The sequence below is a fragment of the Ovis canadensis genome, chromosome 9, assembly GCF_042477335.2.
Source record: "Ovis canadensis isolate MfBH-ARS-UI-01 breed Bighorn chromosome 9, ARS-UI_OviCan_v2, whole genome shotgun sequence".
NCBI classification, from domain to species: domain Eukaryota; kingdom Metazoa; phylum Chordata; class Mammalia; order Artiodactyla; family Bovidae; genus Ovis; species Ovis canadensis.
Window position 1 is genome coordinate 38657728 of NC_091253.1, and position 17927 is coordinate 38675654.

General features: G+C 44.5%; 3 protein-coding genes across 11 annotated transcripts in view; 2 read left to right on the forward strand and 1 right to left on the reverse strand.

Moving 5' to 3' along the window:
* Positions 1–3675, forward strand: part of MTSS1 (MTSS I-BAR domain containing 1) — a 163198-nt gene extending 159523 nt beyond the window's left edge. For all 6 annotated transcript variants that reach the window (XM_069599902.1, XM_069599904.1, XM_069599906.1 and 3 more), the window contains one exon: positions 761–3675. In XM_069599902.1, coding sequence (XP_069456003.1) covers positions 761–1461 — 701 coding nt within the window. In that variant the 3' untranslated portion in view covers positions 1462–3675. The remainder of the gene's footprint in view (positions 1–760) is intronic.
* Positions 3676–4472: 797 nt separating this feature from the next.
* On the reverse strand, positions 4473–12396 carry NDUFB9 (NADH:ubiquinone oxidoreductase subunit B9). The gene is made up of 4 exons (XM_069599915.1): positions 11907–12396; positions 8262–8454; positions 7581–7694; positions 4473–4690 (listed from the first exon to the last, which is right to left on the reverse strand). The coding sequence occupies exons 1-4, from the start codon at positions 12005–12007 to the stop codon at positions 4559–4561; spliced, it is 540 nt and encodes a 179-aa protein (XP_069456016.1). The 5' UTR covers positions 12008–12396; the 3' UTR covers positions 4473–4558.
* TATDN1 (TatD DNase domain containing 1) overlaps positions 12065–17927 on the forward strand; it is a 30851-nt gene continuing 24988 nt past the window's right edge. The window contains exons 1-2 of one of the 4 annotated variants that reach the window (XM_069599910.1): positions 12065–12163; positions 17557–17622. In XM_069599910.1, coding sequence (XP_069456011.1) covers positions 12142–12163; positions 17557–17622 — 88 coding nt within the window. In that variant the 5' untranslated portion in view covers positions 12065–12141. Of the gene's footprint in view, positions 12164–15467; positions 15590–17556; positions 17623–17927 lie in introns of those variants that run through there. The other 3 variants (XR_011258970.1, XM_069599912.2, XM_069599911.1) reach the window with 3 other exon arrangements.

The following is a 17927-nucleotide window of genomic DNA, read 5'->3' on the forward strand; positions in this document are numbered from 1 at the left end:
GCCAAGCCCATTGGCAGTCCTTCATCCAGGTCTCTCAGACAGTGGGTCTCAGTGGAGGACTGTCTTGCTCCCCAGAGGATACCTGGCAACATCTAGAGACATTTTTAGTTGTTACAGTTGGAGGGGGTGCTACTGGCATCTGGTAGACACCCAGGGATGCTGCTAAACATCCTATAATACAGCCCAAAGACCCCCACACCCCACCCCAAAACTGACCTGGCCCAGATGCCAGAGTGCTGCCATCCAGAAATGTGCTCTGAGGTGTTCAGGCCGGCCGCTTTCCCCTCCCCCGTGACCCTGTGTTGGGAGAGGAAGTAAGCACACTGCACTGATGGAACCTGTCTTTGTGCGTAGTTTTCAGAGACACGCTGCCAGTTCCATTGTTTGTCTAGTCTTCGCACGAATGAGCCGACCATGGGGGAGGTCTGTCTGGTCCATGTGGGGCTTGTTTCCTCCTTCCACCCTCTACTCCTCCCAGAGGTTCTCAGAGGCAGCCAGTTTTGCATCCTTCCCAGCTCAGCGGTATCTGAGTGCAGGCCTGTTGTGTCCAGCTCTGCTCTGGGTGCTCAGGGCTCTCTTGGTGAACAAAATGACAATCCCCATCAAGGAGTTCTTAGATGGTGGGGGCCCAGAAACCCAGGGAGGCTTGGGGTGAAGTTGCGGGTGAAGTCCCTGGCCTCTGGGGCCTTCTATCCTCCTGACACAGAGAATGAAAATGCACAGCCACCGCCTCAGATTTCTAATCGGATCCTATAATCAGTTTCAGATTACGATTATTTCTCTGTAAGTGGTGACCAGGAGGCTGATCAGCAGGAGTTTGACAAATCCTCCACCATCCCAAGAAACAGCGACATCAGCCAGTCCTATCGAAGGATGTTCCAAGCCAAGCGCCCGGCCTCAACTGCAGGCCTTCCCACCACCCTCGGACCTGCTATGGTCACCCCAGGGGTTGCAACCATCCGACGGACCCCTTCCACCAAGCCTTCTGTCCGCCGGGGGACCATAGGAGCCGGTCCCATCCCCATCAAGACACCCGTGATCCCTGTCAAGACCCCCACCGTCCCAGACCTCCCCGGGGTGCTGCCAGCCCCTCCAGATGGGCCTGAGGAGCGGGGTGAGCACAGCCCAGAGTCGCCGTCTGTGGCTGAGGGCCCCCAGGGTGTCACCAGTGTGCCCGCCTCAATGTGGAGCGGCCAAGCCTCCGTCAATCCCCCTCTTCCAGGCCCAAAGCCAAGCATCCCTGAGGAGCCCAGACAGGCGATTCCAGAAAGCGAGGCCGAAGACCAGGAGAGGGATCCCCCAAGTGCCACTGCCTCCCCAGGCCAGGTTCCAGAGAGCGACCCTGCAGACCTGAGCCCGAGGGACGTCCCGCAAGGAGAAGACATGCTGAACGCCATCCGAAGGGGCGTGAAACTGAAGAAGACCACGACAAACGACCGCTCAGCCCCGCGCTTCTCTTAGGCTCTCTTAGGCTCACAAGAAATGCTGCCAGTGGGGAATGAACTGTGTAATTAATAAGACCTAATTTGTCTTGATCCATTCCAATCTATAATCAAAAGATTTTGTAGGCAACTCAGAACACAGCTCTTTTGAAAGTATACCTTTAGATAAGAATTAAAAGCAACATATGTAACTGACATAACCTTGATCTTTTAATTTGTAAATATCAACAGTTTTCTTTCTGCACATTTTAATCTTAAGTTTCCCCTTTGATTTTTCTGAAGGTGCCAAATTCCATTTAACTTTTTTACAAGTCTTTGTAAAATTTTAAATGCATAAGGGCGGGGGGAGGTCGGGCAGGGGAACCACAAAGTTAGTGATTTCAGAAGAAAGGGTAACTATACTTAGCTTTTTTCCTTTTGTTTTCCTGCAAGCTTTTGTAGATGCATTGTAGTAGTCTGGCTTAGGAGCAAATCCAAGTTATTTTAATGTACAAACAAAATGGATAGAGTAAAAATCCTTATCCAAGCAAACTACTTTCGGGATGAGAAATGCAGGAGTCAGTTGATGAGCAATATCTGGAGTGAAGTAACTCTGGAAATGGTAGACTGTGTTGGGATTGGGGGGAGGGTTGGGGGAGGGGCACACTGTCAACATAGCCGATCCTGTTACATTTAAGGGTAGCCTCGTAGGTTGAATTTCTAGTAGCTTCATGGTAAATGCATCCGAATAAGCCATACTGGATTGCAGTGTTTGTTTCTGTAGGGTGTTTAAGGACTTCCTTTCTCCCACGATTCCTCCTGACTGCACACAGCACCCACCTCCAGTCCTGTGCATGCGGCCGCCACCGGGTAGACATAGGACCCCCACTTCAGTTACTCGTCTGTTATACCCACTTTCATTGAGTCCAAATGCATCCAAAATGGTAAGGCAGTTTAAAAAATGTGAAAACATTTAAAAATGATAGCAGGGAATTCTTAGATATAGCAAATGCCTTTTACTTAACTGTGCCCAGCAGGCTGGGTGCGTTGAAAAGCCCAAATATTTTGAAAAAACTCGAGCGGATTTAACAAGGGTAACCAGCTTGGAGTCTAGCAACTTGCCAATGTGTTTACCAGTCTGGGGGCTTGTTTTTCTTACCTTCTTTTAAATAAGTGGCAGTTAACTGGCTTCATACTAAACATCGGAGAGGAGGATTTCTTTCTTGTCACCTGGAATCTGACCACTATACTGTCCTCTTTTTTGTATTTTAGGTAATGTTTTTTGGAATGGATTTCTGTCTTTTCTTTTTTAAGTGAAAGTTAAATTTGTTATAATGCCCATCCCCTAAAGCCAACAGAGATTTGTAGATTTAAAGGGATCACATTTGGGGACTGCGATGGTGTTTTTTAAAAAGAAGCCAGCCTCTTAGTGGGGTCAGTTTAAAGTGCTCATTTGGGACCGAGCCTCTCAAGGAGAAAGAGCCTGGCAGGTCCCCCAGGGCCTGCAGATCTCTGTTGGTGCTAAGCCTCGGCTACATACTCTTATGCTTTAATACATAACTGCATTGGATATGAAAGAAACATACCTGTATAGTCACTGTTCTATATATTAACATTTAACACTGCTGTGATCGCTCAAGGACATTTTATGTTATGGCTTTAAAGCAAAGGCATGATTATTAGAAACTATTTAAGCTTTTTTTCTTTGAAAAACAAGCTCCTTTTACAGAATATAAGCAACAGTAGTGCCTGTGGTTTAGCCCACCAATCTTGATGACTAAAAGTAGCTGATGCATTGTGCATATGATGCTTGAGATGGTTTTTGCAAAAGCAGAAATCACTGCAAGGTAATTACGTTAGATAAAAGTGGTATTTTAAACCTTTGAAATAAATGGATGTAACTGTACCTTGGTACAGCTTTTCACTTGTTTAGTTTTTAAACGTTAGTATAACCTGAATAAATTTAATATAAAATGTTGCCAAATTCAATGTAGAAAGAATGTGACAAAACACCTTGGGTAGTTCTGTTTGTGTTTTTGCATATTGTAAAAGCAGTGTCACAGCTAAAAATAAAGAAACTGTTTCTAAAGGTGAATTACTGTGGTTTAGTCGCTAGTTTGTGCTGAGAGTCGGCCTCTCCCTGAGCAGTTTCTGTTCTAAACTTGTATAAATGACAATGTGTAACGTGTCTCCCTTCTACCTTGTAACAGTTGCTTCAGCCTACATTATAAATAAAGAACCACTAGAAAAAAAAGTCCTGCATTTCAAGTCTTATTAAAATTCAGGCTGAGGTCTTGGTCAAATGTTAGAAGATGGGCTGAAACTCCAGACTGAGCTTAGAAAACTGACATCCTTTCTGTGCACCCTAAGAACACTTAGTTGCCTGACCTAAGTGTTAGGTTTCAGTGAGTTTGATGTTAACAGTTCCAGTGAGTTTCCAAGAACAGAAACTAGCTAGGTTTGGTTGAATTTTTAAAATGGCTTTACCTTTAGAAAAAAAGAAAACTTCATTTAGTTTTTGCCACCCTTACCTTTGTGTCTGCAGACAATCCAAGCTACAGTAGAGAAAGCAAAGCTGGGAAACTGAATTTGAAATGACTGTCACAAAAGTGCCATTCAGATCAAATGCTTTAATCCCAGCCACCAAACCCCAATCCTGAGAACCCCATAAACTGCATGGTTATTTGCTGACTGTGTGCTTCTTAAGAGTGGTCCTTTAATCAAAGCTAAAATTCCATGAGTGGAATCCAGGAAACAGAAAAGGTATCTTACACCCTCACTACTGCCAGGCTTTCTCGTCTTAGCCTCTTATGCCTTCCATTCATTACAGCTGAGTTAAGCCTTTGACTCGTTTATTCAAGTACATCTTGTATCTGGTTCTGCTGTGCAGTTTTCCCTTGATAGCATATTTATCAATATGACTTAATGGGGAAGAACAGAACACGTCTGACCGACTACATTTCACATACTTTTCTTTATATGCATAACTGCTAAGAAAACAGCGGCCCAATCGCCTGGCATGTCACTCCTCTGAAGAACACGTCAGTCATATCAGGTGGAGTTATTTTATTAGGGCAAGTGTGTGTCCTGTTAACTCATCTCACTTGCGAGTGTGACTGTGAGGCATCTTCCTCTCTCTACATGGGCCGCTCCCGGGGTCTGGTCACGATATGCCACCACAGAGGGGGCAAGTCACCTTGCTTTCGGGCTGGGGGCAAAGCTTCAGTTCGGGGACCACCAACCGGGGTTTCCTCCTGCAGCTGCTTCACCTAGAAGAGGGGTAAGGAAGGAACAATTAGAAAAGGAGTCGAACTGACGGCCCGGCCTCTCTGCTGTGGAGCAGTGTCAGCGTTGCTTCTGCTGTGTCACATGACACTCTGACCCTCACTACAGAAAAGGGTTGTTTGTACAGAACTGCATTATTTTTATGCCCATATTTTAACTCAGATACAAAAGCTGTTCTCCTTCACGGTTTTCCCATTCTTAAAACAGCAAGGCTGAGAACAAACCCTCCTACCCCACCTCCTACTCATTATGCGAAACTCTGACAATTACTACTCCAAGTTCCCCTTGTTATGGCCCCTTCACCTGACCACCCCGCCATGTTCTCCTGTCTCTGCAAAGTGGTCTCCAAAAGCACTGTTAAGAAACCTCCATTTGAATGCATCAGGGATTAATTTAAAAGCCCTCCAAATAGCAATCAGGTACAAACGTGCTCAGTCCTGCCCTCTGCTGCCCAGCTAGCTACCCCTTGTTCCAGCGAACCTCCGAGACTACCACTGTCCTAAGAGGAGACCCAAGGCACCCATTTTCCAGAGCCATGATTTTTTGAACCTCCCTACAGAAAACCAATTCTGGGTTGTGGCAAACCTGGGCCACAGTACATGTGCTGTTTAATATTGTCAATGGGATTAATAAAGGAGGAAGGTTTTGGGGGAGAGGTTACCAAAGCAGTCAACTGCAGAATGAATCTGCTGCTCTCCATGAACACACACGCCTCAAGTTGCCAAATGCTCACATACTTCTTGGAAAACACTGCCCTCCATGATCACAAAATCATGACTTCAAGTAACCCAATATCCCAGTAACTAGTGTCCTCTTCCAGCTCATTTACTTAAAGGCCCCTTGAAAATAACTTCTTGAACTCACAGAGGCTACCAGTTCCCACGTGCTCCCACCTAACTTGCCCTTCTCTGCATTAGTCTCCTGTGTACTTCCCTACTTGATCCAGCTAGATTCCATCACGAAAATCACTCCCTATGGAGTAACTCCAATTCCTTGTCACTCTTGACAGAACAGCCACACCGTCTACCTTCAGGCCTGCAGCCGTACAGCTTAGTACTGCTAGAGAAAAAAAAAATTCTGGAACAAACTGGAGTCACAACGTGTCTATTCCCAGCCGCACATGGGCCTTCAGCACCCCACGGCAACCTTCCCGCTCCTCTCCAGGGAGCTCATCCCCTGGCCCACGACTATCACACCCTTTCCACATTCTACAAAAATGCTTTGCCCACTCCCTGGCTTTTCCTTATTTCACTTAAAAAAAGAGAAGCCAGCACATCAAAGTCTGTCATTTCCCCATTATCAAAACTTCTAATCCAAAAGTATTTACCTACAGCTTCTGTCCAATAAGAATGGAGGAGAATCCCTTCTCCTTTCAAAGGCCTCCACACAGGCTCAGGATCCTTAAAATTTTTCCTTCTGTACCTGTTCCATCTCGAACTGGCATTACCAGACTCTCCCTCACCCAAAATCTCACCAGCAGACATGCATTATTATTTATTTTAAAAGGAAGTAATCTCTCAGTCTCTAGTTACTGCCCCATTTCTTTGTTCTCCTCAGCAAATGTTCAAGAGCCATCTCTCCCTCCCATTTTCTCCTCCTCAGCTTCCAATCAATCTTTGTGTCACAGGTAAGCTCAAGTCAGGGCCACTAATGCCCTTTCTGTAACTAACACCTTTCGATGCTATTTCTAGGACCCTAGCGCACATCAAAGATGACTGGCCCTGGCCACTATTCCTGAAACACGTTCTTTTCGATCTAAGGATCTCAAACCTTTCTGTGGCTCTCTGCCAGCCTCCACTTAATCCAGTTCCTCTGCTGTGGAGAGGGAACTGGGAAGAGGCCCCCTATTCCCTCTTCTGTGGCTTTTAAAACAATTGATAACGCCCACATTTCTATTCTGAGCCCAAATCTCTCTTCTGAGTTCCAAATCTGCACATTCAAAGTCACCCTCTGACACCTGCACCAGATGTCTCACCGGATTCTCAACTTTAACATTTTTAAACATTTAAAACTGAACACTTGATTGTCCTCTGACATCTGTTTTTCCTTCTCTTCCCTATCTCAATAAACAACACCACCAAACTCCACATGTTGAAGCTTAAAACCTGGAAATCATTCTTGATTCTTCCCTGTCCTTCACTCCACACGGTCCCCCCCACCCCAATCCAATCCCTCTTCACATCCCTGCAAACAATATCCTAAAGCTGCCTCCTTCCACATCCACCATGCCCATCCTCGTGCTAATTGTGAGGTCTTTGGACTAAACTACTGCAGTAACCCGAACTGGTCTCTTCCCTTCTCCACTTGCCCTCTCCAGTTTATTTTTCACACTACAACAAGACTGAATTTTTTAAAATAAAAATCAGGGCTTCCCTGGTGACTCACTGGTGAAGAGCTCACCTGCTAATGCACTAGATACAGGTTCAATCCCTGATCCCGGGAGGCTCCGCATGCTCCAGAGCAGCCATGCCCGCGTGTCACAAGTATTGAGGCTATGCTCTAGAGCCCAGGAGCTGCAGCTACTGAAGCCGACACGCCCTCGAGTCCATGCTCAACAACAAGAAAATCACCGCAATGAGAAGTCTGCAAACGGCAACTAGAGACAAGTCCTCATGGCAATGAAGACCCCACACAGCTAAAAAATGAGTAAGTTTTACATACATATATCAGTCATCACGAGTGGAAAATACCCAGGGTGCTCGTGGAGAAGGTTAATATAGAGGAAAGTCAAGCAAAGGGTTATGGAGGGGAAGGAGGAGAGAAACTTTTAACAGAAAAGCCCAAAGACCAGGAAACACATTTAACCTATTTCTAAGGTGGTTGTAAATGTTGTATTGAACACAACCTGAAAGAGAAAGTATAGGCAAGACTCACCTCCCGCTCCCAGCTCTCCCTCCGCAGTTTCTTCCACTGCTCTCTCTTAGCGAAGTAGTCAGGATACATCGCTTTCTCCGAAGGATGCCAGTCATCTAAGCACCACTCGGGAACCTGTCAGGAGGGGAAATCACAGCGTCATTCCACAGAACACATTTACATGTCACAGAGAGGGCCTTCTCAGGAAACAAAAATCAATGCATTTTTATAACAATTCTAAGTACCAGAGTTGCTTCTGACACTAAGCCATAAACAGCAGAGGACCAAAATAAAGAACACCTTAGAATGAAATCACCTAGGGCTGTGAAACAGCAAGGTCAGTCCAAAGAGAACTGGCATCGTCCCTCCCCTACCCGAGCTCTCTAAACATCCAACGTGGCTTTATGTTATTTGGAAATACCACTTAGAATACTAAGCACCAATTGAAACTGCTTAACTTCAAGATCCAAAAATCAGTTATTTACCCATTCCTTAAGCACTTTCCTTTGTCAAATAGTTTACTGCAAGACCCTGGCTCTGAGTTTGGAAAGAAAAGTCTTGATGGCATCTGGGAGAGAGAAAACTTGACAGGAAAAAAAAAAAAAGTGTAACTGTCAGAAAAGAAATCTACCTGCCCTTAAAAAGTCGAGTGGTTTCCAGGGCTGAGGTTTGAAATTCGACACACCTGTGGTCCTCACCTACCTTGTAACACTCGTATCTCTCATAGGAGGTGCCCCCCGGAGACTCAGGGAAGATGTACGGCTGAGGATGCTGACCATGCCAGAATTCTTTCTCTGCCTCCCTCAGCAGCTGGGTGGCCTTCACCATGTCCTTTTCATTCTTATGTTCATCAAACCGGGCTCTCAACAAGCAAGCAAAATACCGGTATTTATCCCTTAAACCAAAATGGTTTTGGAGATTAGAAATCGGGCAGTAGAACTATCTGACAAGAGGCAGTACTTCCACTAATGCCTCCCAGGTGAGTAGTGCAACTTCCCAGCCCCTCCCCGGACCCTGTCAATGGAGTGGCTGCATCATTACGACAGCTTTCTTGGCAGTACCCCACAAACACCAGCAGCAAAAAACTATTGTATTAACACACACAGCCTATTAATAAACACAGCCTAACCTCTTTCCCCATCTCCTCTATAGGAGGATCATTCAATTCACTGAATGACAACTTACTGAACTTCCTCCTACCTTGTGCTAGACACTGAGCTAAACTCTGGACACAGAGATGTGGAAGGCAGATATTAACAGTGTGGCTCAAAACAGACCTGGGTTCAAATTCTGAATTTGACACTAGCTACATGACCTTAGGCAAGTTCTGGTCAGGTTCTAGAAAGTGTTAGTCAACTGTTCCTCGGTTGTGTCTGACTCTTTGCAACCCCATGGACTGTAGCCCACCAGGCTCCTCTGTCCATGAGATTTTCCAGGCAAGGTTACTTGAGTGGGCTGCCACAGATGCAGAGATCATTTATGGGGCTTAAAAATTTTATTATTAATTTTTAAAACAATAGTTGATTTACAATGTTGCATTAGTTTCTGGTGTACAGCAAAGTGAATTAGTTATACATACATATAGTTTTTCATATTCTCTTCCATTATGGCTTATTATAAGATACTGAATATAACTCCCTGTGCCATACAGTAGATCCTTGTTATAGACAATAGTCTGTATCTGCTGATCTCAAACTCCTAATTTATACTCCCACCCCAACTTCCCCTTCGGTAACCATAAATTTGTTTTGTCTGTTTTGTAATAACATTCATTTGTATATTTTAATTCCAAATATAAGTGATATCATATTAGTCTTGTCTTTTTGGCTTACTTCACTTAGTATAATCATCTCTAGGGTCATCTATGTTGCTACAAATGGCATTATTTCATTCTTTTTTATGGCTGAGTAATAACAGGGCTTTGATAATACAGGCCATAGATGATAAGGGCCTGAAGCAGGCCACAGTGATGGATGGTGACAGGAGAGAAACATTTAGACTACAAATTTATGAGAGCAGGCTATGGAGTTGGATTGCTTAAGACTGAATCTTAGCTCTGCAGTTACCAGCTGTGTGATCTAGGGTAAATTACTTCAAGTCTTTAGGCCATGGGTTCCTCCTCCATTAAAATGTTAATGAAGAAGTGAAGTGAAGTCACTCAGTCGTGTCCGACTCTTCGAGATCCCATGGACTGCAGCCTACCAGGCTCCTCTGTCCATGGAATTCTCCAGGCAAGAATATTGGAGTGGGTTGCCATTTCCTTCTCCAGGGGATCTTCCTGTCCCAGGGATCGAACCCAGGTCTCCTGCATTGCAGGCAGACGCTTTTATCTTCAGGCTGTCCTTAAAGATGCTATAAGCTAAAACATATAAACACACTTTACACAGTGCTGGGTACATCCTCAGTGCTCAATGTCAACTACTGAGATTATTACAGTGGGAAGAGAATTTACAAAAATCAGGGTCCAGTTGTACATGGCATGTAAGTATGTATGTGTATGACTCTGGCAGAGGGGTAAATTTTGAGCCCCTGAAAATAATACTAAGACTTAAAGCTGAGTGACTATATTACTAGTAATGTCATTAGCTGAGGCAGGGAATTTGGAAAGAGAGTCAAAATGAGGTAGTGAAAATAAAAGTAAGTTCAGCTTCAGAGCACTGTAGGTAATCTAACAAATAGTTGGAAATACAGCTCTAGAGACAAGTCCCAACAATAGATGAGGCTGCACAGTATATATACAGCAATAACCAAGTGTCTAGGATGGACCCATGCAGAACAAATAGCACTGTGAGGGCAAATGGAAGAAAAAAAATATCAGGAAAGTACAGAGAAAAGATGTCAGGAGATTTAAAGGAACACTGAGTTAGTGTTATCATGATAACTACATTTATCCTTTCCTCCAAGGCTAACATTAATATTCCCAGATGTAGTTCAGCACTGCCTAAATTCTTGATGGCTTGATTTCCTTCATCTTATAAAACTGATAACTCTCTATGCTGTTAACATATGTCCATCTTTCCCATTAATCCATAAACTGCAACAGCCGAGAAAAAAGCCTTGTAAATATTTATTTATTCATCAGCCAGCATAGAATCTGAATGGCAAATTCTGTCATGAATAAAAAACATTCGGAAAGTAACAAACCCTACAGCCTTGAACCTGGCCATCCTGCTGCCTAGCAAAGAGAAGTAAGTCGATGACTTACAATCATCCCAAATATATAAAATCTGGGCTTCAAGGATGCCCTTCACAGCTTTTCCAGACATACTCAGTTTCATATTGCTTAGTTTTCGTCAGAAGCCTTCTCCTTAGACTAGGTTTTAGGATTCTGCTAAGGGAGTAGAGGCCTTGCATTCATATATATCTTGGGATGTTACCCCAGGATCACAAAAATCCGTGTTTTAAGATTGCGTTCTAAGATTGGGTTCTAAGACTAGTTCCAGATGGACAAGAGAGGAAAGAAAAAAAATTATGTGGGAGGTAAGGAATTATGTGGGATGAAGCTATAAAGAGGAAAGCTGATGGGGGTGGGGTGGGGGTGATGGTGATGCTTTGGACTTAAGACACCTGAGTTTTAATCCTGGCTAGGCCACTTACCAGCTGCAGGGCCTTGAGCAAATTATTCTCTTGCCTTTTCTTATCTATAAAATAAGGCTGCTGCTGCTGCTAAGTCGCTTCAGTCGTGTCCGACTCTGTGTGACCCCAGAGACGGCAGCCCACCAGGCTCCGCCGTCCCTGGGATTCTCCAGGCAATAACACTGGAGTGGGTTGCCATTTCCTTCTCCAATGTATGAAAGTGAAGTTACTGAGTCGTGTCCAACTCTCAGCGACCCCACAGACTGCAGCCTACCAGGCTCCTCTGTCCATGGGATTTTCCAGGCAAGAGTACTGGAGTGGGGTCCATTGCCTTCTCCATAAAATAAGGCTAAATCATCTCTAACTTCCAGAGGTGCGAGGACTAAAGAAAAGAACGCACTTGTTATTACTGCCAATATGAGGAACGCGGTCACGAAGGAAACTATTATTGAGTGAGCGCTGGAGGCACAACAAAGTCCATCTGCGGTACTTTCTTTCTCTTAATTGTTATGCAACCCTCTGCGTGGGTACCGCGTCGTTTTCCTGATTAGAAAACCGAGGCCCGAGCCAGATAAACAAGTTTTCAAGGTCTCCCAGATGTGGGCGATGAATTCCGCATTCGAACCCAGGTCTAGAGGCGGGCTTTGGGGGCGAGGGGCCGCGTTCCCACCCCGTCCCCGAAGTCCTTGAGCCGCCCGGTACCAAGGGCCTCTCGGCCTCTGTGGGAGCCGCCGGGGTCACCTCCCCGCACCCTGGGTCCTCATCTCCCACCTGTGGATGCACCATGATTCCAGGTGTCGCAGCGCCCGCTTATAAAGCCGCAGCACCTTCTGCTGGTGGGTCAGATAGGCGGCCGACGACAAGAACGCCATGATGGCCGGCTCACCTTCAGCAGCCCTGCGGGCTCCCGGAAACCGGATGTCAGCGGCGAGGGGGCGGGGCTGCTGGGGGCGGGGCGATAGAGGGCCGTTTCCGCTTCCGTCGAGGAGAACTTGGGGCTGCAGTCATGAGTCTTTTCAAATTCGTGGGTAAGAGTTTGCCAAGATTTGGGGCATTTCCACTCCCGGGCGTCGCGCACCGCTGCCAGAGGGCCCAGGACGTGAGCTCGCCAGCCCTTTGCCGGGTTGAACGTGCATTCCGCGGAAGAGGGCGCGGGGAGGCCTCTGGGTGATGGTAATGTTCTGGTGCTCAGTCTGGGTGCTGGCTTCACCGGTGTGCTTACTTGTGAAAATTGACGAACTTCGCAGTTATGACTTGTGCTCTTTCCAACATGTTGTTGTATTGAATAAAAAGAAAAAAAGAACAACTTCTAAAACACTCAAGGCCAGACGTTGTATTCGCCTCTAGCCTACGTGCACCTCCCACCCCTTCCCGTTTGTTTGGCGGAGAGGAGGATGGGGTATGGCTTCGAGGGACGCGTTCACTGATTCGTATCATATAGTTCACATCACATTTACTGAGCGCCTCTGGTGGGCCAGGCATCGGCCTAAAAACACAGATCTGTCTTTAATCTGGTGGCATCTGGTGGGGAAACTGGAAGACACAATGGGAAGAGAAACAAGTTCTGTACTTGGCAAGTACACTAACCATTCAGCATCGGCAGAACAAGAGAGGAAGAATTCGACAGGAACTAAAGGAGTAAGCGTATTTAGTACCAGGCACTCAGGAAAGGTGGGGGGCGAGAGGAGGGCACGGATATTGTGAGAGCTAGGATTGGAAGGCTGACTTGGGACTTGAATGTGTTGCTGAGTTTAATTTTACTGTGTATAGAGTGGAGGTTCACTGGAGGCTTTTGACAAGGAGCATTCCTTAAGCAAATCGTTGGATGCCAGTTTCACATTGGGAGCCTTGGGCTGTGGGATACAGCAGTGGGTAAAGCAGGGCATGCGCCTTCTTTGTGAACTTTCTAGCCACTTGCAGTGGGAAAATGACAGCTGTTGTATAGGTTTGGTAGGTCACAGGGAGAGGCAGGGAAGCATATCAGAACTTGAGCAAGGGCATTGGAAAAGGGAGAGAGAAATGGGGGAGAGGTACAGATGCAGCATTTAGTGGCTAAGAGTTTATGACAAGGGAGAGTAAACATGATTCAGGGTTGGGATAAATACCTCAATATGAAACGTAAAACTGAAATGGGTGGGAGATGTAAGGAAATCCATTTGGCTTAGGTAAATGTGAGAATCTTACAGGACATCAGGTGGAGACAGTTTTACTGGTCAGTTGGAAATGTCTTGCATTCAAAGAGGTTAGGATTATAAACTTAGATCTAAGAGTTGTTTGGGGCAGTATTTTTTTTACAAAGATATTGTGCTAAGTATGTGGAATTATAAAGAATCTAGTGGTACAGTTTTCAGGCTGGAGAGGTATGTACAGTCAAAGCAAATGCAGGGGAGAGTGTTTTAAGTGGCACCTTAAAGTGCCATGAAAGAGGTTTTTTAAAATACTGTGGGAGAGCCTGGGGTGGGGGACAGGTAGGTCCTCAAAAATTGTAGACACTTTGCAGGTGTGGTGTCCCTCAGCCTCTCTATTACAGTCTGTGATATAATTGATGGGGTAGATGGGGTGAGAGCCACGAAACACTCCACAAAGAAAAGGAAACACAACTTTTTAAAAGTTTTGTGTTTGTAATAAAAACTTAATCCTTGCCTCAACTTATGTCTCTTTAATCCTTTCTCCAGCCTCCAGAGTGGTCTATATAAAAAAGTCAGCTATACTTTTCTTCTGCTTCAGATCTTTTAGTTACTGTCCTCAGGATAGTTGAAGTGCCTTAACATAGCATTGGAGAAGGAAATGGCAGCCCGCTCCAGTATATTCTAGTGTGGAGAAGTCCATGGACAGAGGAGCTTGGTAGGCTACAGTCCATGGGGTCGCAAAGGGTCGGACACGACCGAAGCAACCTAGCACACAACATAGCATACAAGCCTTTCTGTGGTCTGATCCTGCCCGCTTTTCCAACCGCATCCTTTTATGCTCTGTAAACACTTGGAGGTGCTGTTTCTCCTTTCTGAAAAGGTTTTAGAGTGGCAGTTTGGGACCATAATGTCCCTTCTGTCTCTAATATCCTCTTGCCTGGTTGATTTTTACCTACCCTTTACTTTACCACATTATTTTATAATTAAAATACTTATGTATCTGCCTTTCCCATTAGTCTACACTCTTTTAAGGCAGACACTTGGTGGCACTTGTATTTGTCTTTGTTTCCCAGGGGCTTATTTAGTACAGAGACTGTTCAGTGGAAGTATGAATGAGTGGGTAAAAGATGTGTAATCTTAGTATAGGTGGTAAGAAAATTGATAAAGGAATCTCAACTAGATAAGCTAGAAAAGACTTATAGAAGGCGGGTTTAATTGAAACATTTCTTTCTGTATGCTCTTCATTTCCACTCTCCAGGGGTAAACAATGTTTAAACTTTATATCCTTCCATAATTTTTAAATTTATACGGAGGCATAAAAATAGGCAAACATATCAGATGTGTCCTTTTATGACAAAAATGGGATCATACTATGCATTCTGCCTTTTTTTATATGAGTTTATTCCATGCTGTTTTAAAAGTTCTGCCTATAGTATTCATGAGCAATACTTTGGAAAACAACCTATTAGACCCACAGACAGTTGTTCCACGAACAAGCTTTACATGTAGCAGTTGCATGAAAAATTACACCAGTGGAGGAAGTTCCCTGGTGGTCTAGTGGGTGGAATTCAGTGCTCTCACTGCCATGGCTGAGGTTCAGTCCATTGTTGGGCAGCTGGGATCCCATAAGCCAAAAGGTGTGGCCAACTTTTTTTTTTTAATAATAGAAAAATTAAACCAGTGTTATACGAGCAATCTTAGATTTTTATTTAGGACAGCTGACTATCCCCAGGTTATAATCCTATATTACCCCCTTCTCAAATCGCATAACCAATGGCTGCGTGTGTTTCTAATCTGGGGAAGGAGGGCAGGAAGCAGAAGTATTTGTGTTTTATGGGAAATATTGCTCCCTCCTAGGAATACATTGTGTCTTAGGTTATACTTGAGACTAATTTCTGTGACATTGCATATCATACCACAAGTGACTATCTTCTCAATCTGAATAGCAATAAGAATCTATGCTTAATCATTGCAAAGCGGTAAAATTTGGAATGGAGTGGAAGCTCCCTTTTCAATGCTGGTGAGTTCCTGCTCTAAAAAGTAAAGTCACTCAGTCTGATTCTTTGCAATCCCATGGACTCTAGCCTACCAGGCTCCTCTGTACATGGAATTCTCCACGCCAGAATACTGGAGTGGGTTAGCCATTCCTTTCTCCAAGGGATCTTCCCAACCCAGGGATCGAACCCAGGTCTTACACATTGCAGGTGGATTCTTTACCAGCTGAGCCACCAGGGAAGCCCTCCTGCTCTAAAACTCACCCATCAAAGGTCATTTAAGGACCCAGAGTGAAGGATATACCCCCGGATGATAGGGGTGGCGGCAGTGGTATGTAAATCTTGATGCATTTACAGAATTTCTCTGGATGTCTTGTCTTTAACATTGAAATAATATAGTGCCCTTCTAAAATTAAAGGCTATGTTATCCCCAAGATTTTTCCAAAGTAAAATGGGATACTCCAGGAAATCTCAGGGTGTTACATACACTGGAATACCCCTCATTTGAAAAGCAGAGGTTTAGAAGATGCCCATCTAGTAGCTTCTGTGCTCACTCCCATCAGATGAACCAGTGAGAGAGCAGCTGGCAGTAATTAGTAACAATTACCTCAACCTCAGGTTGATCCTGGGGTGTCAACAGCTGGGGGCTCTTAGAAACTGTCAGGAGCACTCCCCTCAGTGTGAGGACTAGAAATAAATACAGACATTGCTGGATGCTGGGGGCAGGGGGTGGCAGGGAGGGGAGAGGTTAAAAGAAGAGAGGGACTGTAAAATCACTCTCCACTGTGAACCTCTGCTCTACAGCACAATGAATCTCTTCCACACTTCTACACACACCTGTATGTGGGATGCCCTTTCTGTTTGTCAGCTTTTGAGCTTTAGCTTTCTACAAGATTTAGATCTTCTGTGGAGCTTTTTCATCATTCTTGCCAAAACTGTTTGTGCTCCTTCTTGGCGCTCTGAAGCACAAAGCTGTGCTTTGTGATTATTTACAAAGTGATTATTTATAGGCTTAAAAGTGTATAAAGCTCCTACTATATTCCAACCATTATGCTAGGTTCTAGGGACAGAGCTTTGAAGAAGATAAACACTTCTTGCCTCATGTTGCTTACAGTCCAGCTTTTTTTTTTTATTGAAGGATAATTGTTTTACAGAATTTTGTTTTCTGTCAAACCACTTTATTTTATATCACAAATGTTGTTTGCAGTTCCTATATAGACTGTAAATTCCTAGAAGGCTGGGACCAAGTGACAGGTCTTAATCATTTCTGCACCCCCTAACTCCTTACATAATATTTGGCATAGTGTTGCTCTTCATAACTGTTTGGTGAATAAAGACAATAATTTATTGCCCTCTCTGGATCTCCACTTGTATTACCCTAATTCAGGTTCTCTTCATTGCAAATAGGAACTCTTGACTGTTTCCAGATAAACTATCCTGACTCCATTTGCCCCATTCAGATCCCACCTTCTACAAAGACACCAGAAAGAGAGGTCCAGAATACCAGTCTTGGAGGCCATCAGTGCTTCTTGGTGCATCTGGTGTCTTAAAGACAAGTATCCGTAACATGGTTGAGTCCACCCTTTTCTGGTCACCGCCGTCTCTGCGCTTTTCTCCAGGATCACTGTGCTGTTTCAGACCCCGGATGCTTTGTTTCTGCTGCTTCCCCTTATCTGCAGTTTCCTGTCTTCTGCTGGCTAACTCCCAACTCATCCTTGAAGATTCAGTTCAAGAGGTGCTTCTTTCTGGAAGCCTCTTCTGGACCAACTAGCAGACTGAGTTGGGTGGTCCTCTTGTGTGTCCCACAGTGCTCATATCTACTCGTGATTTCTCTATTTAAAAAAAAATACTTGTTTATTTCAGTACTTAAGATCCTGCGTCAGATCTTAGTTGTGGCATGCTGAATCTCTGGACTCTCTAGTTGTGGCTGGTGGGCTTCGTTGCTTTATGGCATGTGGGATCGTAGTTCCCCAACCAGGGATCGACTTGCATCTTTTGCATTGCAAGGCAGATTCTTGACTACTGGACCACCAGGGAAGTCCCCTAATTGTAATTTCTTAATTGGCTATTAAGGGGTATCCCTTCCCAGTTCTGTAGTGAGTTTCTTGAGAGCAGGACTACTGGCTTTCATCTTGGTATCCCAAGTGTCTATCACAGTGACTGACAAGCAATAGGCACTTAGATTTTGTGTGAATGAATGAATGTGTGAATGAAAAGTAAATGGACCTTTTATTTAAAGTAAAAATTTCAAATAGAGGCCCTCCATGATTATATGTTTGTTTGTTTTGCTTTCCACAGATATTGGTATCAACTTGACAGATCCTATGTTCAGAGGAATTTATAGGGGGGTTCAAAAGCATCAAGGTAAACTTTTCTTTTATTAAGCTATTTATGAAGACAAATTTTCTGACTCAAGAGCATAAAAAGCTTAACCCATCCTTAAAATTGAAATATTAAAGGATTTATTGTGCGTCTTGGCTAAAACTATAAACAAAGTGAAACCCGTATCAGCTATATTGGTAAACCACGATCATGAACATGTGTAAAATAGCTATTGTCACAAAATGCTACAAAGTTTACAGCTTTAAACATAGAAGTTGAGATACCCATATGCGTAAACGGCAAGCCATCGTGCTTCCGGTTCCGCCGCGGAGGCACATGAAAGTCGG

Bases quoted from the DNA above. Each gene is read 5' to 3' on its own strand.
- NDUFB9 (XM_069599915.1), bottom strand. From the start codon at position 12,007: ATGGCGTTCTTGTCGTCGGCCGCCTATCTGACCCACCAGCAGAAGGTG. The intron at 8,455-11,906 runs GTGGGAGATGAG...TTTTGGTTTAAG, and splicing joins GAATCATGGTGCATCCACAG to GGATAAATACCGGTATTTTG. The intron at 4,691-7,580 runs GTGAGTCTTGCC...CCCCTCTTCTAG, and splicing joins GGGAGAGCTGGGAGCGGGAG to GTGAAGCAGCTGCAGGAGGA.